General features: G+C 42.3%; 1 protein-coding gene across 4 annotated transcripts in view; it reads left to right on the top strand.

Moving 5' to 3' along the window:
* Positions 1–15,826, top strand: part of RGS7 (regulator of G protein signaling 7) — a 260,822-nt gene that overhangs the window by 200,892 nt on the left and 44,104 nt on the right. For 3 of the 4 annotated variants that reach the window (XM_084832305.1, XM_084832310.1, XM_084832298.1), the window contains exons 5-6: positions 10,846–10,952; positions 12,562–12,613. In XM_084832305.1, coding sequence (XP_084688431.1) covers positions 10,846–10,952; positions 12,562–12,613 — 159 coding nt within the window. Of the gene's footprint in view, positions 1–7,591; positions 7,650–10,845; positions 10,953–12,561; positions 12,614–15,826 lie in introns of those variants that run through there. The other variant, XM_084832318.1, reaches the window with a different exon arrangement.

Here is a 15,826-nt window from a genome sequence, read left to right as displayed (position 1 = left end):
TGAGAAGTGCTCAGGCTGCTTGTGTAACTTGTGGCGGGCACCTCAATGAGACACATATCCTGCTGCACTCAGTACTCCCAGTTCCCTAGGGCGAGATGCAACACCTCCGTTCTAGTTTTGCTTCATAACTAATAAATTCCACTTCACCACTGCTCTATACACTCCATTAAACTGAGCAGCACAGATTGGAATATGTTTACCACAGGTCTGGACTAAAGTTTTGTGATAAATCCCCTAAGCCAGTTAATACAAACTCCACACATGCCATCCCTATGATGTTAGTATTTCTAACTGTGATTTCATTCAGCTAGATTAGTTCTGCCTTGGCTTTGAGGGCACAATAAAAATAGCAACACAACATTGGTATTGATTTGACTTCAGTTAGTAAATTTATGGGTGTTCTTCTAGAGGACCATGGCTTTTACTAATGGATTGGTTTGGAAAGAGGCTGACTCCCTCAAATGTTGTTTTCAACCCTGGAGCTCTTCAGCTCACTTTTTATTTCTCTTTTCCTATCAGAATGCCTATTGGTGTGTTCACAGACATAGACCTTCCGACATTTCACAGACTGGAACGCTGGATAGTGGGGAAGAATGGATGTCTGTCTGCCTGTGTCTATCCTCCCCTTCCCTGGCCTGGTATTTTCCATATATAGAAAGTTTTCAGAGCTTGGGGGAGGTTCAAAAATCGATTAGGTGGTGGTGGTGGGGAACTCTCCAGGCTCTGAGGCAGGTCCTAAGTTTCACCTTGGACTGCTTTGGACCTCAGATTCAGAGATGGGACTTTTCCCCCAGATTCATGCCTTGCCAGAGACATTTGTACAGACCTACTATATATTCCTCATGATACCAGGAAACAAGGATTTTATAATGCTGTTAATTTAAAAATTAAAAATTAATTTAAAAACCTTTATAAGACTATTAATTTAAAGCATTTCTTTCTGAACCTTTTTTTTTTTTATCAGACAGGGTTCCCTTTCCATTCCCAAACTTTCTATTGCATCCAATCATGTAGAACCCTACTTTTAGAAATTCAGCACTGTAATTGTCATTATTCCAAAATCTTGTGCTTTTAGTGGTTTCATGTATCACAAGATCTAAAAAGATTGCAAGAGGTGAAAATTCAAGCTCTGCCAAACACATTAAAAATACTTTGCACTCCTCTATAGCACTCTACAAAAATGTATGTGGCAAACTTATTACTTAGATTTTACATATAGGGAAAAATGATGGCAAAGGTTAAATGCATTACGTTAGGCACTATGTCTCATGCTCATAAAATCAGTCACAGGTGAAGGATACATTTTCTTGGGGAAAATAGTTTTTAAAAACTAAAAATAAATATTCTACTAATACAAAAACTGAGCTCATCCAAAGATGTTGGTAGGCAGCAGGCTTAAAATTAACAAAGTGAAGTCATATGTAATCAGCCTACAGCACTCATTGTGAGAGGATGCTGTGATGACAAGTAGAAAAAGTGAATTTTAAATGACTGAACACATGGGAGATTGGTCTACCAATGACTAATAGTTATGAAAGCCCGAAATAAAACGTCAGCATGCCAATTCCTTTGATTTTTTTCAGTCACAATTTTCCCTGAACCATCCCATCTTTGCAGTGACCCTGGCCTGGAAATGTTTCTAAGGTGGTGAAGGGACTTGTTGTTGTTGTTGTTCAGTCGTTCAGTCGTGTCCGACTCTTCGTGACCCCATGGACCATAGCACGCCAGGCCTTCCTGTCCTGCGCTCTCTCCCGGAGCGTGCTCAAGTTCATATTCATTGCATCCGTGATGCTATCTAGCCATCTCATCCTCTGCCGTCCCCTTCTCCTTTTGCCTTCAGTCTTTCCCAGCATCAGGGTCTTTTCCAGGGAGTTTTCTCTTCGCATTAGGTGGCCAAAATATTGGAGCTTCAGCTTCATTATCTGTCCTTCCAATGAGCACTCAGGGTTGATTTCCTTTAGGATGGACTGATTGGACCTCCTTGCAGTCCAGGGGACTCGTAAGAGTCTTCTCCAGCACCACAGTTCGAAACCATCAATTCTTCGGCGCTCAGCCTTCCTTATAGTCCAGCTCTCACAGCCATACATTACTACTGGGAAAACCATAGCTTTGATTAGACGGACCTTTGTCGGCAAGGTGATGTCTCTGCTTCTTACTATGCTGTCTAGGTTGGCCATAGCTTTCCTCCCAAGGAGCAAGCGTCTTTTAATTTCATGGCTACAGTCACCGTCTGCGGTGATCTTGGAGCCCAAGAAAGTAAAATCTGTCACTGCTTCCATTTCTTCCCCTTCTATATGCCAGGAAGTGATGGGGCCAGATGCCATGATCTTCGTTTTTTTAATGTTGAGTTTCAAACCAGCTTTTGCACTCTCCTCTTTCACCCTCAACAAGAGGCTCTTTAGATCCTCTTCGCTTTCTGCCATTAGGGTGGTATTGTCGGCATATCGGAGGTTGTTGATAATTCTCCCAGCAATCTTAATTCCGACCTGTGATTCATCCAACCCTGCATTTCTCATGATGTACTCTGCATATAAGTTAAATAAGCAGGGTGACAATATGCAGCCTTGGCGTACTCCTTTCCCAATTTTGAACCACTCAGTTGTTCCATGTCTGGTTCTTACTGTTGCTTCTTGACCCTCGTACAGGTTTCTCAGGAGACAGGTAAGGTGGTCTGGTACTCCCATCACTTTCAGAATTTGCCACAGTTTGTTGTGATCCACACAATCAAAGGCTTTAGCGTAGTCAATGAAGCAGAAATAGACGTTTTTCTGGAATTCTCTTGCTTTCTCCATGATTCAGCGAATGTTGGCGATTTGATCTCTAGTTCCTCTGCCTCTTCTAAACCCAGCTTGTACTTCCGGTAGTTCTCGGTTCGCATACTGCTGAAGCCTAGCTTGTAGGATTTTGAGCATCACCTTGCTGGCATGTGAAATGAGCACAATTGTGTGGTAGTTTGAACACTCTTTGGCATTGCCCTTCTTTGGAATTGGAATGTAAACTGACCTTTTCCAGTCTTGTGGCCACTGTTGAGTGTTCCAGATTTGTTGGCATATTGAATGCAGCACTTTAACAGCATCATCTTTTAGGATTTTAAATAGCTCGGCTGGAATACTGTCATCTCCGCTAGCTTTGTTGTTACTAATGCTTCCTAAGGCCCACTTGACTTCACTCTCTAGGATGTCCGGCTCAAGTTCAGTGACCTGTATCATGGCTATCAGGGACATTCAGATCTTTCCTGTATAGTTCTTCTGTGTATTCTTGCCACCTCTTCTTAATCTCATCTGCTTCTGTTAGGTCCCTGCCTTCTTTGTCCTTTATCATGCCCATCTTTGCACAAAACGTTCCCTTGAGATCTCCAATTTTCTTGAAGAGATCTCTAGTCTTTCCCATTCTGTTGTTTTCCTCGATTTCTTTGCATTGTTCATTTAAGAAGGCCTTCTTGTCTCTCCTTGCTATTCTCTGGAACTCTGCATTCAGTTGGGTATATCTTCCCCTTTCTCCCTTGCTTTTCGCTTCCCTTCTTTCCTCAGCTACTTGTCAAGCCTCATCAGACAGCCACTTTGCTTTCTTGCATTTGTTTTTCTTTGGGATGGATTTCGTTGCTGCCTCCTGAACAATGTTACGGACCTCCGTCCATAGTTCCTCAGGCACTCTGTCTATCAGGTCTAATCCCTGAAATCTATTCCTCACCTCCACTGTATATTCATCAGGGATATGATTTAGGTCATACCTGAACGGTTTAGTGGTTTTCCCGACGTTCTTCAATTTAAGCCGAAATTTTGCAAGAAGCAGCTCATGATCTGAGCCACAGTCAGCTCCAGGTCTTGTTTTTACTGATTGTATGGAGCTTCTCCATCTTTGGCTGCAAAGGACATAATCAATCTGATTTCGATATTGACCATCTGGTGATGTCCATGTGTAGAGTCGCCTCTTGTGCTGTTGGAAAAGAGTGTTTGCTATGATCAGCATGTTCTCTTGGCAAAACTCTATTAGCTTTTGTCCTGCTTCATTTTGTACACCAAGGCCATGCCTGCCTGTTATCCCGGTGATTTCTTGACTTCCTACTTTAGCATTCCAATCCCCTATGATGAAGAGGACATCTTTTTTTGGTGTTAGTTCTAGAAGGTGTTGTAGGTCTTCATGGAACTGATCAACCTCAGCTTCTTCGGCCTCAGTGGTTGGGGCATAGACTTGAATTACTGTGATGTTGAATGGTTTGCCTTGGATTCGTACTGAGATCATTCTATCATTTTTGAGATTGTACCCCAGTACTGCTTTTCCCACGCTTTTGTTGACTATGAGTGCTACTCCATTTCTTCTAAGGGATTCTTGCCCACAATAGTAGATATGATGGTCACCTGGATTAAATTCGCCCATGCCTGTCCATTTTAGTTCGCTGATTCCCAAGATGTCGATGTTCAATCTTGCCATCTCATGTTTGACCACCTCCAGCTTACCTTGATTCATTGATCTGACATTCCAGGTTCCTAAACAATATTGTTCTTTACAGCATCGGATTTTCTTTTCACCACCAGACACATCCACAGCTGAGTGTCCTTTCGGGTTTGGCCCAGCCGCTTCACTCTTTCTGGCACTACTTGGAAATACCCTCTGCTCTTCCCCAGTAGCATATTGGACACCTTCCGACCTGAGGGGCTCGTCTTCCGGCGTCATATCTTTTAGCCTTGTGATACGTTCCATGGGGTTTTCTTGGCAAGAATACTGGAGTGGGTTGCCATTTCCTTCTCCAGTGGACCACATTTTGTCAGAACTCTCTGCCATGACCTGTCCGTCTTGGGTGGCCCTGCACAGCATAGCTTATGGCTTCACTGAGTTACGCAAGCCCCTTCGCCACAACAAGGCAGTGATCCATGAAGGGACTTAAGGTAGTCCAATATTAAATTAAACATTAAATTAAAAAGGAATCCCAACTGTACTGAACAGACACAGTTCATGAATGTTATATAATGGTAGAAGATCTGGAAGCTCACTGTTCATGGCTTGCTTTCTTCACTCTTCAACTCTGTTTCGCTCCCTTTCTCTTCACACATTAGCTCTCAATTCAGCTCAGCTTGGCTGCTCTGTCTACAGCAGACTTCTGCTCCCATGAAGGGCTGGCACCAAAGGTAGGCATCATTGGGTACTTGCTGAGAGTCTGTACATCATTGGGTACTTGCCGAGGGATCCAGCAAGGGCCCACTTACAACAGCCCCCTGGAATTGCTCCTCCTCTTTGTCACTGCAACCTGCTTGTTCCCCTGCTATCTTGCTCTGGTCCAGACAACAGCAGTGGTGAAAAGGAGGGGCAGTACATGCCACTGCCTACTTGCCCAGTGGTTTTTTACCTATCAAGTAAGCAAGTGCTATCAAAGATGAGAGAGTAAATGAGGAGCAATAGCAGCTGGTGATAATGGCAGTGTGAAGGTAGACTCACTAAGGGTGGGGCCCGTTGAGGGTGTCTTGCCTGGAGCCAGCACTGCTCCTCAGGGCTGAAATCCAGGGGGCTGAATCAAGGGAAGCTCATCAAGCTCCACCCTCCAAATGGGTTTCTCTGACATCCCTACCCTAGCAGTGCCACTGCAAGAGCATTTCTATATGAGGCATTTATTGTGTGCTCGTGATTCCTCACTCATGGTAGTTTGCGGGTGTTTTACATGACATCGTCATCCTTCAGAGCCTCTCCCGTGTTTTGCAACCATTATAGCATTTTTTTTTCAAATGAGGAAAGTCTGGTATTTCTGTGAATGGCGGCATGAGACCCTGATGTATTTGTGCAGTTCTGCTACACCACAGCACCACGTAGTGCTTGTGTAATGAAACATATAGAAAGACAGAGAAAGAAAAGCCCCGGAAAAAAAAACATGTGTAAAGGAGCTGATGTTAAATCCACAAAGAATCCAGAAGCAGAAGCCTCGGTAAAATGGCAAGTTAAAAGCCTCATGTAGAAAAGCCCCAAGACAAGGACACTCCAAGAGGCCTGTGTCAGAGCACATAGGCAGTTCAGACACCTGACCCCAACTCCTGTGGCTCCTGCTTCCTCCACAGCCCCCTGTATCACATTATTTAGATAACTGTGGGTGGGAATGTGGACAAGGACCTTCCCCTCATGCAGCCTGTAATGGGATTTTCCTTTCCCCTAGGAGAGAAATAAACGTGGAGCCTGAATGTGGCTAAGGAGACGATACATACAGAGCTGGAACAATGCCAACAAATACTTTTCACAGGGCTTAAAAAAATAAAAATAAACAGCACCTCTAATTGCCAATTGCCATATCTCAAAACCACCTTTCCCAAATGTAGAACAATCTTTCTGAAATGCTAAGCACACATATTTATCTAGAAAAAAAGGAAAGTTTGAGAGCACATGGGGAAATGTCTCATTGACCTGTGACAAAAGCCTGTTATATCTCAGTAATAAGAACCACTACCCTTCCGGCACAGAAAAGGTAAATAAATGCCCAATAATCTCGCCTGTCTGGGTTGCTGGAAGAACACATTAATGAAACATCTGCTCCAAATTGTCCCTGGTAAACTGAAAGCGTCTATTCACAAAATGCAGACCAAAGGAGATCTCTGATAGTTAGCTTTCAACTGCTATAGTAACCATGAAGTAAAAGCTATATTTATATTTTGGAAGTGAAAGCTATATTTGTAGTTCTGAAAATCATTATTTAGAATATGTTCCATTGTGCTCAGAATATCATTCTGGAATGGAAATTGTGGGATTTGATTCAAGTATTTATTAGTTGAATTTCAATATGAAAAGAGTTTGTCCTATCTCCAGTTCCAGGTGCTCCTTCTATAATTTTTTGTTAAGAAATTATATTTAAAAAACGGCCTTCCAGCAAGATGTTAATGCCACTCTCTGAATGAGTAATGGGTATCTTATTCTCTAAAGAAAACTGGATGCCTGTAGTATATTCGTATTTTACTCATATTGGTTTGTAGTTTTATGTACATTGCTTCGGGTACATGTATAGAAAAGCAGCTAATAAATGTCTTCAGTAAATTACTGACAGTAAATATAAATAAATAAACAAACAAACAAAGTAAGTGGCAGGGGGCCATAATAGCATTCACAGGTGGAAAGAGCCTGGGAAGTGTTCTTGCACTGCTGTTCTGTGGGGAGATGCTTCTTTGGAGCCTACCCTATGAGGCTGGACAAAGGTGACAAAGGCCTTTGCTGTGCCTGGGGCCAGTGGTGGCTGGTGGCTCCACTGTCAGTGGGGTGTTAAATCCACTCCAGGTTTCAGTCAGAACTCTAAAGAAACTGTCCGAGGTGTGAAGCTCCTTTAGAATTTTGACTGGTTCTGACTGAAATCTGGAGCCGATTCACTGCCCCACTGACATTGGAGCCAGCACTGCCTGGGGTTATGTAGAACACTTGCTCTTTAATGAGAGAATGAGGAAACAAGCAGAAAAATGAATTTAAAAGAGGGGGGATGCTGAGAAAGGGGAATCTTCTTGAATTTCATTACTTTAAGGCAGCCTTTCCCAGATGTTGTTGGACTACAACCCTTGACCACACTAGCTGGAGATGATGGAAAACCTAGGCCAACTGGGGGCCCATGGTTGGGAAAGACGGATTTAGGGGCTCTTTTTGGACGATCTCTTCTAGCTCATGCCTCTGAGATGTGGAAGAATTACAAGGTGGTACCTGCATACATCTTTCCTTTATCCTTTATTCCTTTGCTGGGCTGGCAAGAAAGGCAGCAGGGTTTCTGGAGCAAAAGCTTGCTGCTTTCTTTGGTTCTGCTCCAGCTGGTGGCTTACTACTTCCCCGCCTCTGAAGAGGAGGCAAAGGTTGATTGTTAAAGAGTCACCACTGCCACCCCAGGCTCTTGGACTTAATTTCAAAAGTGAGAGAGCAGTAGGCGGGTCACCTATGTCAGATCAAACTGGATTTTTTGGAGGGGTTGACAGTGACAAGGATTTCCTAGGCCTCATCCTGGGTAGGTGGCTGTTTGGATGCTTTTGGATAGCTGTTGTGGTGTATTTTCGGGTACAAGCCTAAATATTATGGACTCTGCTGCTACTGTTATTAAGCAGATGAGACCAATATTGACAGTTTATTTAAAAGTGGTTTTCAAGATGTGGCAACAAAAAGCAGCAACAAGGGAGAGGGCCTTCTTGGTGGAGGCTCCCCATTTATGGAAAAATCTCCCTGATGAGTCCCGCCTGGGGCCAACGTTGTCATATTTTTGGTGCCAGGTTAAAACTGCCCTCTTCTCCCAGGCATTTGGCAGTGTATAATTAGTCTTTTGATTGTCTATGGCTGTTTGTTTTAAATTGTTTTAGATATATGTTGTTGCGTGCGCTATTTGTTCTATGTCATTACATAGTTTCTGTTTTATATAATGTATTTTAATGGTTTTTAATTTTTGTGAACCGCCCAGAGAGCTTTGGCTATGGGGCAGTATAGAAATATAATAAATGAAATGAAATGAAGATGTCTTTTTAAGAAATTCACTTTTCCGTATGTGTGTCATAGCAGCGAGCTGTGTTGCTGGTCTCCATCTACCGCTGTTCTAGCTGAAAGTTCACATCATGACGCCTAAGTCTCCAGTCATCTGCTGAAAAGTACAGCATAGAATGAACTCTGGATAAATGTCCACACTTAGGCACTTTTATTTTTAAACTCATGATTTATTTGTCTTGCTAAACTACCCTTTGTCAGCAGTAGCCTGCTCTACTTCAAGACTCTGCTGAAAATCAGTTTTCTCTATCTTTCCCCACACCTCGCTCCCAGATCTGGCCTGTAGTTATGCCTTGAGGCATGAGGAAAGGGGAGGAGCCTGGTGATGGAAGGGAAAAGACAATGCACATCCCAGGTCTAAGTCTGTAAAGAGCGCCCCTTGCTATATACTGTGATGACTGTCTCCATCTTCTTACTACTTCCTGCTTTGAGTCTAACTTAGGAACACTCCACACACTGCCAGTATTCCCTCCAGCCGTCATACTGTGTGGAGCTACCCTAAGCTATTTAGGAACGATGCCTCCTGTGAATCACACAGGGTTTTTATACCCGATGAACAGAAATGGTTCTTTTGTTTCGAAGTGGGACCCACAATAACATGTTGCGATGTACCTTGAGTATGTGTGTGTTACCTGACCCCATTTTCTCCACCTGATCCATCGTGGTGGTGGTGGAGGTGGCAGCTGCAGTCACTGAAGGCAGGAGTTCCTCAGTAGGTCTGGGCCAGCCGTTGGCGGTGCGTGAGTGGGCGGGGTGAAGACAGGTGTGTAGGGGGTTGTTGCTGCCCTGCCGACTAGGGTGAGCAGGGCCACAGCCATGGTGCCCGAGGCTGTGGATGTTGGGGTGGGGGCAATGAGCCCCTCTCTCGTTGTGCTCGCATGCCAGTCTGGCATGCCTCCACCCGCCCATCCTCTCCCCTATGGGAGGAGGGGAGACAAAAATGTTCATGGACCAGGGCGAACCCATGACATGCATGCACAGTCTTCTAGTTCTCATTTTTTAATTTTTGCCCTTTTGCGGGAGGGGGGTTCATTTTAAAGGGCATATACTTCACCATACCTCGTGGTTCTCGTAGGTGTGCAGAAACCTTTGGCTTGTTTGTGGGTGGCCCAGCCCCACTGATCAGCACTGGATCACCCAAGTTTGATATTGGCAGGCATCCTGGCGCCAAATGTGTGTCCTCATTGCGGCTGCTAAAAATATTTGAACTTGAAGTCAGTTGTGTCTGCCTTAAAAGAATGTGATATGTAGTTTTCTTGCCCTATCCTTGTTATGACAGACGGCTGAAAAAGCCTGGCTTACATAATTCCTTAGTATGTTGTGTTAGCCTTTTTGTTATTGCAAGGCGTTTGAGGCTTTTCTTGGAAGAGGAATGGCACCAATGACATTTGCATATTTATTGATGGGTCACTCACTTTTAAAACAGCATTTTTCTGCATGTATGGAGGTTCAGGGCTGTTTCACAAAAGGTGGATGACATCTGTGTGATGTTTCTAAATGCCCCAGGTTACAGGAATCATGTGTGAAAATGAAATATGTGAAGCAGCAGCCCCACAGATACGAATCCTGTTGTGAGTTCCCAGATCACTGAGGCATTTGTTGGATTGCTTGGAGGTACTTTGCTTGTGTAAACTGGTCCTTAGAGTAGTGAATTACTGTTGAAGATCTAAGTTTGATTTTTGTTGTTGTTGTAGTGGCTGGAAGCAACCATTGCCCAGTTTGCAATGATAATCCAGGACTGTTGTTGTTGTTGTTGTTTTTAAATCCTGTGTTCTTGTGAACAAGCCAGCACGCTAGTCACTGCAGCTTGAGCACTCTCGCTTGGCTCCTCCTGCCTGTGGGAGCAGATAAACAACCCAGGTACACTCTGTTCCTGGGTTGTTTATTGTGATGTTTAAAACTGGAACTCTGACTTGTCTCTTCCCTGACAAGCCCAGGTTTTAAAACCATGGTTTGTTGTTGTATGCAAACCAGGCCGTTGAATTAACAGTGCTAGGCTGCCCACATCTTTGATGCCGAAAAATCAGAATCTGGAACAGTCTTCAGCAAAGTTTCTTCACTTAACTCAGTGAGAAGGTGTTAGACTTCTCCTTTAACCAGCCAGCTCTAGTATGTGGTAATCAGATACATACTACCTGTTAATAAGGAGGATCCATGATAAGAAACAAGAGCATATAACAAGAGCGTATATAATAAGAGTTGGTAATTTCAGGAGTGTATAGCCTTTTGGGGGGCTATAAGTGATATTTTGTCAGACTAAATTATCACCAACTGGTAAAAATTCTCTCAGAAGAAAAAATGTTCAAACATTTTTCGGGGAGTAATTTTTAAAAAACAACATTTCAATGGTTTTTGTCTCCTTTAACACAGTGGAAGCCCTTCATTTAGGAACGCTAATGGCAGCCCATGGTTATTTCTTTCCTATCTCAGACCATGTTCTAACATTGAAGGATGATGGCACCTTTTACCGGTTCCAAGTAAGTATTACTGCATTATTTTATTGGCTTTCCACCTAGCAAGTGTTTTTTTCCCAGTGCAAATAAGACAGAGTTCTATTCATGATATGGTGGTTGAGTACTAACGGAAGTGTATACTGGCTGGCCAGTACAATTGGGTGTGTGTAAGAGAGAAGTGGGTAGAGAGATACAGCTAGTAGTTATACACATACGGAAGTGGGCACGTATCATAGATACATATAGCACACATATCTCTTATCTAGATGAAGAACCATGCACACAAATAGATGCCGAGTCTGTGGTTCTGTGTACAGTTGCGGGCACTATGTGCATAGAGCCATGTTAGAAACGCAGGAATTGCTCTGATCATACTAGGGTTGGTGGAGGAGAATTTAGTCACATGCACATCTCCCATAGTGACATCTAGCAGCCCCACTCAGCAGGCAATTTGCAGTGTACTCTGACCGTGGATCAGTGAGGCAGGGGAATTAAAGGCCTCCATTGAGCCCTGTGGGATCTCCTCCCACACACAGTTCTATGCACACAAGTGCGTATGGACCTTATCCATGGTCATTAAAACTGTATAGTCCAACAAGAGGGTTGGGCCCAACCAGTTCAGCAGTAAAACCATAGTTTGAAATAATCAGAGGTAGATGTATAATAAAGAATAACAATATTAGGCTAAATATATTTTGAACTGCGCTCAGCTCTTCACATGAAATTTGAATCCAGTGAAAAACATCACATAATTATGGAGGGAAAGAGATAAACTTATCACTGGTCTTGTTCAACTTATTATTACTATTACAATAAATTTTCCCCCACACCTTCTTTCTTGCTCTAGAACATCACATAATTATGGAGAACATTGGTAATTATGGAGAGAAAGAGATAATCATTGGTCTTGTTCAACTTGCTATTATTCTTATAATAAAATTTTCTCCACAGCTTCTTTCTTGCTCTAGAAAAGCTTTGCTTTTCCTGTATAGAGTTCTGTTCTGATCATATACAGAATGTTTCTCCTTTGCCCATAAATCATCATCGTCATTGTAGCCATTTTGATGTGCAGATTACTTTAGAACTTTTATGCATTGACCAAGAAATTCTGACCAGCCCAAAGCAGAGGTGAGCACAGTGGAACCAGGCTACAGTCTAACACCTGCAACTAAATAACTACTGATTTCTAGATAGCCACTGCAAATCTCCTTTCAAGCAAACCTTTTGCATACAGTACAGAAGTGTAACAGCATATAGAAAAGAAGGCACCTTTCTTATACTGAAAATTGATTTCAGGCATGGATTGGCTTTTTCCTGCAATTTAGAAGTGGGGAATGTTGCCGGGGTTGGGGGGGTTATATAGACCATCTCCTCCGCATCTAATGGCCTGCCTTACAATAACATCTGATTATATGCATTGTTACGTACAAATAAATGAAACTACCAAAGTTATTCACAGTATCCATTTTTATTTGCTGTATGACATTTACATTTGTTCAGTTGATAGTCTTAGCAACTCCCCAGGACAGTTAATTTCACAAAACAAATAAAATCAAATGCATGTAATGTTTGTGTTTTGCCTTTCCCCCCTTATTTCAAATTCTGTTTTGTTTTGTTTTGTTTTGTTTTGCAGACACCCTATTTTTGGCCATCCAATTGTTGGGAGCCGGAAAACACAGATTATGGTCAGTGTGGATCTCTCTTCTCTTTCAGTCCGGAGTCTTGCATTGTATGGATGAAAGTCCATTTAAACCATCTGTTTCACTAAGCCGTTCTTGGCCTTACTTTCAAGCCCAGGGCAAGAACTGCTAATGCTGAGCTCAAGATTGGCTTTGGTTTACAAAGTTTACTAAGGCAGAGGTCAAATCTGTGTGTGAACTGGGAATACAAAAATAGCATTCTTTTTGCCAAGCACTTTGTAAATGCACTGATTCAGAAGATAATTCACAGGTAGCAAATCTGTCATTCATTTTAGGTTGAAACAAGAGGAAGCAGCTAGAGTGCCCGAAGCAGAGAACTGATTTAGAGCAGGCCAAATAGATCTGAATCTGTTCATGTAGGTGGCCACATATGCTCATATCTTACTAACATCCCCTGGTTAGTACTTGGATAGGAGACTGCCTGGGAATCAGGCTTCCTGCACTGAGCAGGGGGTTGGACTTGATGGTCTTGTAGGCCCCTTCCAACCCTATGATTCTATGGTTCTATAATTAGGCATTCATAATTACTTTGATGTAGCTTTATTTCAAACACAGCTCCATAAAAAATAGGGTTCATTCAATGACCTCCTGTGATATTCTTATCAAAGACAGCAAGAATGTAGCAATGTAACTGGTTAATTTCCTTGACCATAAACATAGGTTCCTATATTGATATTTATGCCGTCTAATATGGAGAAAGGACTCTAAAAATTAAACTAAATGTTAAATATGAAATACATTCAACATATTTCAAAAGGAACCAGCTTATTTATTGATGACACAAAATATGAAGATACAAATGCAAATTCTGGCAGTATTAAAAATAAGAACCCCTGATGAAGAAATGTATTGCACTGTACTGTGACTGTGCTGTGTATTTATTGTGCTGGATTGTGGCCCTTGCTCTTCTCTGCTGCAGTGATAGTTTTCTGTACTATTTAACTGAGATGAAAGGAACAAACGGTTTCGGTTATGGTCTTAAGGTTAATACAGCAAGTGCATAGTAATAGAGTGAATTAATTGAAGAAGCAAGTGCATAGTAATGGAGTGAAAAATTTGAAAAGGAGTTGAGAACAAGAAATCAGAACCTTTTTTTAACATTTGGATTCAGAGTACTCGGAAATGGCATGAGAACACTGGTGGCTAAAAATATTTTTGCACATTTCTGCTTGAATGTGGCCTGAGAGTATGTTAATCAGTTTTAACGGTTGTTCAAATTACTCTGTGGCCTTAAATCCCATGCGCACCTCATTTTCGCCCAACTCAGTCAGGAAATCAGAAGTCCTGGAGCTGAAGCAAATGTAAACATGCCTTTTAACCTAAAACCCTTCACCTTGATCCAGATGTGTGACACACACACACACACTATATATATATATATATATATATACACACACACACACGCACACACACACGCACACATGCACCCTCACATACTGTAAGGCTTGGTCCTGGTCCTGGAAAACAGATTGTGGGTTAGACCATATTAGGCCCTTGTTCAAATTAAGCCCTTGTTCCATTGACCAAAACATGCCCAGGCTCAAAATCCTGCAAAGTAATGCATTGTGGGAAACAGCCACAAATAAAATCTGGGGATACAGGTGGGGCCATAGTAATTAATTAATCATAGTATCAAAAACTATTAGTGTTGGCCTAGCTAGTAAGGCAAAAGTACCTCCTAAAATGGCTACCAGAAATCTAAAAGGCAGTAATGTTATGAACATGTAAATTTTTATAGGTAAAAATCCTGACTCCTAAATAATGTAAAAAGAATAACAGAATTGAGTACTTCCCCCTACCCCCTACACTGAATCATGCTGTTATAAACCTGAAACATGCCTGGCTGTAGGCCTTGCAGACCAGGGGTGGGCAACGTACTGCCTACAGGCCACATGCAGCACCTGTCCCGTTTTGCGGCCCCTGCCATTCCCAAATCACTGCTGCTGCTGAATTGCCATTGAATTTTGCTGGTACTTGGGGATGGTGATAAAAAAGCTACATTTCCACCTTAAACAAGGTACGTGGAGAACACAGTTTTACATTAAAACAAGGCACATGCTCCTTGCATGCCTTGTTTTAAAGCGGAAATGCAGCTTCTTTCTTGTGGCCAAATTTGGTGTGTATGTGTGTGTGTGTGTTCCAGGGGCTGAAAAATGGCCCCCAGATCCTCTGAAGTTGCTCACCCCTGATCACATGCACTGAGCTAAGATGTAGCCAATATACTGGAGTACCACCAGATCAAAGATTAGGTGGGATCAAGATGCACTTCTGTGTAAGTGACTGGAGAAATAGCTAAAGCAACTGTGGCTGCTGTTCTATGCACAGTTTTGTGGGAGTGAACTCCATTGCACTCAGTGGGGCTTACTCCCAAGTACATACATGTCAGCTTACACTATTAGCCATGCCTCAACCAACACCAGAAGACTAAGAACTTCCTGTAATCAATACATTATGTCTCTTATAATGGTAATGATAATGAATTAGGACATGATTCTACAACCCAAAACTCTCTGTCAAATAGCTTTCATTATTTTTCCTAAAGCTAAGGATGAATAGCACTTTTGTGCCAGACCACCTTATCAGAAGGCAGGTTATCTAGTAGTTGAAGATCAAATACAGACAACGCATGGCACCCACCTCAAAGTCTGTGAAGACCCCAGTACTTATTCTTTCTCATGGTACACCACATGCTCATTGCAGCAAGTTTATTTTTCTGATATGAAACCTACACTGCCCCTGTCAGCCATAATGGGCATCACATTTTTATAGGTGCTTCTCCTGAGCTTTTAACTACAGCCTGCCTTGCAGAAATTAAGCAAGTGACTCTTTCCCCATCATTGTGCTTCCATGCCAGGAAAAGCTTCATATGCTAAATTGTTGCGTATTATTATTAGGTATGAGTATATTAGAGAATGGTGTATTCTGGTTATTTGTGTTGTACGGAAAAGAATCATTCAGGTATTGCGGGGGATTCATAACACAAGGATAGTGTTTCCTCTTGCCTTTCCAGAATGCATGTCTCAATTCCATATTTTGAATAATGAGGAATAAAATTACAGGAATTAGTATCATTGGCAGTAAGCATTTTAGAGCATTGAAAGGATGAAACAGCATGAGGGGTATTGAATATCAATGCTGTGTGCATGTTTGCTTAAGGACTCATATTTCAAAGTGAGATGCATAGTGAAGCCTGAGCAT

Source organism: Heloderma suspectum, chromosome 1, assembly GCF_057233095.1.
Source record: "Heloderma suspectum isolate Gila_16-S chromosome 1, 16-S_ref, whole genome shotgun sequence".
NCBI classification, from domain to species: Eukaryota; Metazoa; Chordata; class Lepidosauria; order Squamata; family Helodermatidae; genus Heloderma; species Heloderma suspectum.
This window is presented reverse-complemented; position numbering and strand designations above follow the sequence as displayed.